General features: G+C 42.5%; 1 protein-coding gene across 3 annotated transcripts; it reads right to left on the bottom strand.

Annotated features, from left to right (window-relative positions):
• Nucleotides 1-2,330: 2,330 nt before the first annotated feature.
• On the bottom strand, nucleotides 2,331-6,785 carry PLPP6 (phospholipid phosphatase 6). Of its 3 annotated transcripts, none has more exons than XM_083156736.1 (3): nucleotides 6,744-6,785; nucleotides 3,936-4,419; nucleotides 2,331-3,096 (listed from the first exon to the last, which is right to left on the bottom strand). In XM_083156736.1, the coding sequence occupies exons 2-3, from the start codon at nucleotides 4,378-4,380 to the stop codon at nucleotides 2,735-2,737; spliced, it is 807 nt and encodes a 268-aa protein (XP_083012862.1). In that variant the 5' UTR covers nucleotides 4,381-4,419; nucleotides 6,744-6,785; the 3' UTR covers nucleotides 2,331-2,734. The 3 variants fall into 3 exon arrangements, with proteins under 3 accessions (XP_083012862.1, XP_083012861.1, XP_083012860.1); XM_083156735.1 differs by lacking the exon at nucleotides 6,744-6,785 and adding an exon at nucleotides 5,805-6,046; XM_083156734.1 differs by lacking the exon at nucleotides 6,744-6,785 and adding an exon at nucleotides 5,693-6,045.
• Nucleotides 6,786-6,985: the final 200 nt, after the last annotated feature.

Below are 6,985 nucleotides of genomic sequence, written 5' to 3'. Positions count from 1 at the left end.
GTAACTACCCAGATTGTTTTATCACAGTTTCCATTTGTAAAGGACAATGGCATTTGCTGCACTATATATAAAAACATGTTAATAAATAATATTTTAAATAAAATGACAATTGCATGTACAGGGAAGGGCTTAATCATCCTGTACAAAATAGTGCTTATATATGGGGGGGGGACCAACACAGCGGGTATCATACAGAGTTGGACACAAAGGCGTAGATGTATTCGGACATTATGGGGGGAGAAGAAGTATCAGCGCATGTTATATGCCCTGGTACCTTTTCTCTCCAAGTTTTTTCTCTCAATGTGGTGTTGTGTTCAAGGTGACAATGCAAAGTATTTGTCTGGCCTTTCTAAGATATCTTTCCGAGGGGTCAGATACATACTGCAGGAGGTCCTTGCAGCAAAAGCTGTTGTGGGCAATCTAGTTGTATCCATTGGCAATGAGAATGAGGCTTAGGCAAAAGTCACCATAAAATTTACCATCTCAGGTTAGAAATAATACGGGTTTAAAGTCTCTTGCAACAGATTCAACCAAACTATATTGCATTTGCTCCTTGAACAGTCCAAATAACATATCGGGTAACATTGTGTCTATCCAGCATGACATAACCACAACAGCCAACTGGCATCCTGACTGGCACAGCCAGTACCAGGTGATTAAGCAAGGACCAAGACACCATCGGTCACTCTTGTGATCAATACTTTTGTATTTTTAACTTCTACGGTTGTACAAAATGCATTCACTCAACATGCCCCCCAGATAACAGGTGTAAATGTGTAGAATTTCCCAACGTCTTTATAATGTGATAAGGAATTAATGTTTTGCAAATAATCATTCATAAATAGAACGGTCAGAAATAATCACATTGGTACCAAAAATGTATGTTAAATGAGCCTTCATATACACTGTAGCAGAGGCAGCAACCCCTTACTTACAATACCCCTTCATATCGAAATGCCGGTTTGGAGGTTTTCTATTTCACTCATGGGCCTTTATTCTGATCTGATTGCAGTACAAATTTGTTTGGAAAATGGACAAAACCATGTGCACTGCAGGTGGGGCAGATGTAATATGTGCAGAGAGAGATACATTTGGGTGGGGTGTGTTGAAACTAAAATCTAAATTGCAGTGTAAAAATAATGCAGCCAGTATTTACCCTGCACAGAAACAAACTCTCACAAATCTAACCCTCTCTGTACATGTTACATCTGCCCCACCTGCAGTGCACATGGCTTTGCCCATTTTCCAAACAAATTTGTACTGCAATCAGATCTGAATAAGCGCCATGGTGCCATCACTAACATTATGCAGAAAATAAAACAAAAGCATAGAACGCAAAGTTAAATAAAGAAAATGATCCGGTGCCTTCCCCTTGCAAAATGGGCTGCGGTCCACTAATGTCCAATAATGAGCGACACTCAGAGACTAGATAAAGTAGCAAACTATTTTAAATATCTAGTCTCATTTCTGAAATTACAAAAAGTATCTGCTATACTCAACATAGACAATGGAATGATATATTACCAAAAATAAAATCATGCTTTCATTTTCTAATTTGCACTCAGTGAATTATTTTTATTATTATTGATTGTTTGGTGTGGGTTTCCAACGTTCTGTTACTATTTAACCCTAACTATATACATTGTTCCACTCTAGTTCCTGCACCGGAACATTTCATGCATGTCATCATTAAGGCTAGCTGGCAATGGCATGACAAGTTATGCTGGTGGAGGAGATGTGGTGCAATAAGGTTATCATACCAGGTGAACGGATTTCCTTTCTCACAGCAGAAATACATTGCCCTCTCAGGCAATTCCAAAGTATAACAATGTACTTTTTTGCTTAAGTCTGAGTGAATATATATATATATATATATATATATATATATATATATATATATATATATATATATATATATATATATATATATAAAAAGAATAAAACCCAAATTTTGATAGAATAATGTTAATTCTAGCAACTCCATCTTCCAAAACCTGTGCAGTTTGTTTTCCCTACCTGGGGTGTTGCTTCTAGCACAGGGTGATCTGTATTTCAGCAATGCTATGACCAGACCTCTGCTAGAAGCACAACTGCATAGAGAAGGTATGACCCTCCAGCTGTTGTGAAACCACAAGTCCCATCATGCCTTGTCACAGTTTTGCTATTAGGGAATGCTAAAAACTATGGCAAGGAATGCTGGGATGCTAGGACGTGAAACAAACCATTCAAATAATCACAGTGATGTTCTACTAATACAGGATACCACTAGTTTTAAATGAAGACTATTACATTATCTAAGGGTATTCTGAAAAATATACTGGAAATAAACATTGAAACCAAAACACTGATTTTTATAAAATACAAAATAATTTACCAAAAACCATCAGCTGAAGAAAAAGTGGAACATATATTTAATTTTTCCCTCTTCACCACTTGGATTTTTCTGCAAAAATATGTGATGTCCATGGGTCAAAGAGCAACACTGCAGCAGAAAGAATGCTGGATTTGGAGTGCAATGCCTGTACAGCTAGTGCAGCCTACTACTCTCTTCTTATATCAGTCCCCTTTTTTTTTTTTTGGCTAGGCGCTGTATGTGTCTGACCCCTCAGAGATATAGTTGGAGGTCCATGTACCAAAAGCTTCAAGATGTGGTGGGCAATCTAGTTGTATCCATTGGCAATGAGAATGAGGCTTAGGTGAAGCCACCCAAAAAAAAATACCACCTCCTGTTTCTTCACATATTGAATAGAGCAGGTAAAGTATTTGGTGACAACCACAGATATTCAACCAAACTATATTGCATGTGCCCCATGAAAAATCCAAACAGCACATCAGTTACATTATGTCTGCCCAGCATGACTCTGGACAAACTAACCACAATAGCCCAAAGCATCACAAGGATCCTGACTGGCACCGCCAGCACCAAGTGATTAAGCATAAACCGAGACACCATTGCTGCTCTTGTAGCATGGCCTGAAGGGAAGGAATACTTGTCCACGGAGAAGGTAGCAAACATGTCCATGCGATTTTGTGTAGGCCGTCGACGTTTCACTATTCCTTTCACTATCCCTACAAGAACGATATCCAGCAGTAGTGCTGTGGGAAAGAAAATGGGTTTGGTCAGTAAAACAGTAAACATTTACAAAATATACAATAGTTACCATTAAAACTTGTTAAATTATGTGCCATTGCTTAATTTACAGGACCAACATTACTACTTCTGGATTATTAAAACCGTATTTGATTTATAGAAGAAGTAATACAGATGTGTACATGTACATCTATACTCCAAGTCACATTATTTATAACATGAGGTCCTTGTGACTCTGCAGCCTAGAACAACTTTGCTTGCGACATCTTCCTTTATAATACATCTCATGCACACAGCGGTCAATAGGACGCACAAGCAACCGATTAGAATGATCTGTGTGTGACTGCGGCTGTACAGATGCTATCCGCCAGAAAGGGGCTTGTGCGCCCCGTTCCAATGGACCTCTCCGTTGCCTCCAAGAACCCCCTGGGGACGCACGTGCGTGCGAGATACTCACGCGTCCCCATCAGATGGAGCGCCTCTCTGCCAGCGAAGGGGATCTGGTAAGGGCTGGGGATGTGTCTGCTTATGAAAAGGTTTCCAGTAAAACACTAACAACGCAGTCTCACTCACACACACTTATCCATGCCGCATGTCCTTTTTATCAGCAGATTATGCATCCTATGCACACCATTTTACGAATGAGACACATTGGAACGGAAAACGTTGCATGTAAATTGTAGATGTACATACACTAAACTAGGTAATAAACCATTTAGAACATATCGATTGCTGAAAGCTCAATTTATGTATACAAATTAGACTAAGTAAATATTTAGCACCTAAACTACTTTGCAAACTCCTAGGTTACCTACATAGTAAATACTATTCAAATTTCACTTACCAAACAGCAGGTTAAGTATCACCTCTCTTCCAGCAAAGCTATCACTTTTGTACAGGCAATAGAGTGTACCAAAAATCCAGGGTATGCCATGGCCAGAAATCTCCACTAACTTCATCATAGGACGGGCACTTCCCCAGGAAGACCCATTCCTTGCACATACTCCCATTTTCTTGGACAACCAAAGGTCAATAGCAAGCAGTGACCTCATAGCAATTCCAAGAAAAGACGGATTTAATTTCATGCAATCTTCCTCTGGAAGTTGCTGTTGAGATGAAGTAGAGCAGTTGGAGTCCTTGCGGTGAACTGGACTGTCTGATGTCCGAAGTCGGGTTGAAGTCGGTTCTGGAACACTTGTCCTGTTGGTCATTAGGGACATGAACTCAAATCTTCCATTGGGATTAGGACTGTTAGGGTTGGCTGCTCTGGTGACTCTTGGACTCGGCATCTCTGCACTTTGTGCCACAACTGGCTTGTACACTGAAGCCTATATTAACACAGAATATATGTATTAGAACTCTGTGACAATACTACAAGTCCTGTACAGGCTATGTTTAAGGGTCAAATTAAAACACACTGCTAGTATCTAAATGTATTAAATGCCTAATCTTTATTTATCACACAATTTAAAATAATTTGACAAATGGTGGGCTTTACGATCTAATGGGCCAAAAAGAACCTATGGGGAGTTCCTCACTTCAATGACACACCGGGACAATATGTCCCCAGCCGATATACTGGCATGAAGGACTGACATATAGGACCCTGGGTACACATTGAATGATGTAATGAAAACCAGAGCGACATATTGTTCATTCCTTTATTAAACATGGCACGGTTGCAAGCATTATCCCCAGCTGGCTGTGCAGCAAGGCCGACCGGGCAACAATGCAAGCAACGTTTGCACATGCATATTGGACTCGCTAAGCAATGTGCCCAATAAGTCATTGTGAGCTGATTCGGAACATCAGATCAGCCAAATGTGTGCCCAGCAGTAAATCCCCCGCACAAGAAAAACAAGTGTAGTGAAGTCTTGTTACATATTAAGCAAAAATGGTGACTACTAAAAAAGGAAACCTATGGAGGAATGTGAATGCTTTACTGGTAGTATAGCCAGGAGGGTGTTACATACAGATAACAAGTGGTGAGGATACTGGGTCAGAATATCAAAGCCGGCATCCCGATTGGCAGGAATCCTGACAGGGGTCAGTTAAGTATATTTACCCCCCTCACCCCAGGGCATACTCACAATACAATAAAAATGTGTGCATACCACAAGCAGGTGGGGGGGGATGCAGTTGAAATCCCGGTGGGATTTTGGCGGTCGGGATTTCGTATGTATTCCGGTGGGGGTGGCATTGTAGTTACAGGTTATGGGTCATATAGAGGTTATTACTGGTTAAATCAGGGATAGGGAACCTTCGGCCCTCCAGCTGTTGTTGAACTACACATCCCAGCATGTCCTGCAACAGATTTAGCATGGCCAAATAGCAAATCTGTAGCAGGGCATGCTGGGATGTGTAGTTCAACAACAGCTGGAGGGCCACGGGTTCCCCATTCCTGGGTTAAATGAATGGAAAGATCATCGTTCAGGGTGTGAGGAATAGGTGGATGGTGGTGGTAGAATAGACTGCATTCAATGATGGTAACAGTACATAGTCGTATGATCGAGGGGCAGCATGAACAGTGACGTGACGGGGAATGTATAACACCATTACAGCACTCAGTGGGGTAAGATCGTCCTCACACACTTCACTGACCTCGGTACCAGCGCCGCCGACACACGCCGCAAGCACAGTATATCCCGCAGTCACTCATACACAACCACGTCCCGTCTGATGTCACTGGGCCCAGCAGCCACGTCTCACTCACGTAGTTCCCTGACTAGTTTCAGATGCAGGAAGAACCCGTAGACATATAATTTAGGCGCTGTGTAATCATAACACGACAGGGATTCGTCTGGAGACGCCGGGCGTGGGGAACATTGAACAATGATTAAATTCAGCCAGGAGGAAGGAGACACATTGCGGCTGGCTGCTGGCATGCAGTATGATGCTCTGATTGGCCCGTAGCCGCCATCTTGTGGATGGCAGCAGCATTGGGTTGACTTGGCTTGACAATCCCTAGTCTCTAGTCTCTACTAGTTTTAAGGATGGAGGGGAGTAAGTACTTTGCTGGAGGTCATAATTCTAATGATTGATCAATTGCAGTAGGGTTTTAATTTTTATCGGATGTTTGCGTAATACCCGTGTTTGTTTGTTGTCATGATTTTAAATTTGTTTTCGTTATTCATATATTTTATTGTAAAAGTTTTCAAAAAACATTTTACAGGTGTTTCCAATTTTAGATTATGGATTTCTTTGTTTAAAACTAATCCTTGGAGGGGACGGCGATAGAGTACCAGCTAATCAATATCTCTTAACTGTCCCTCTATTTGGAGACTGTCCCACTGGCACTATGTAAAAACCGGACCCGGACTAAACGCCAGACCGGACATCAAAATCTGCAGTCCGGGGCTTGTAGTGTCCGGTCCGGGGGGTCCCTGTGATAGCTATCATCAGCGACATGGGGAAGTGCAGCCTCCCCGTGTGGTCCGGACCGTCAGGTTTTTGCTACATGCCCGGACCATACAGGGAGGCTTATTCTCCCCCTCCTCCACTCCCAGGTGACACAGACAGCCCCCCCCGAACAGGACAGCCTCCGGACTGGACGCTACAAGCTCCAGACTGCAGATTTTGGTGTCCGGTGATCTTGTCCTGGTCCGGATTTACCCATACCCTGTCCCACTGTCCCTGCAGCATACTTGCCTACCTGACCCTCTCCATGCGGGAGAAAATGCTCTGTTCTTGTGCTTCGCTGGTAATGTATGATTGCCATCACCTGTGGTGAGACACCTTTACCTAGCTCCCCACAGGTGATGGCAATCATACATTACCAGTGAAGTCCAGGAGCAGAGCATTTTCTCCCGCATGGAGAGGGTCAGGTAGGCAAGTATGCCCTGCAGTGGTTGGCAATGTCCGGGGGGGGGGGGGGGAGATCAACATTGCTCTTCA

Source organism: Crinia signifera, chromosome 8, assembly GCF_055691185.1.
Source record: "Crinia signifera chromosome 8, ASM5569118v1, whole genome shotgun sequence".
NCBI classification, from domain to species: domain Eukaryota; kingdom Metazoa; phylum Chordata; class Amphibia; order Anura; family Myobatrachidae; genus Crinia; species Crinia signifera.
Note: the sequence above shows the minus strand (reverse complement) of the source record. Positions and strands in the feature narration are given on the sequence as shown.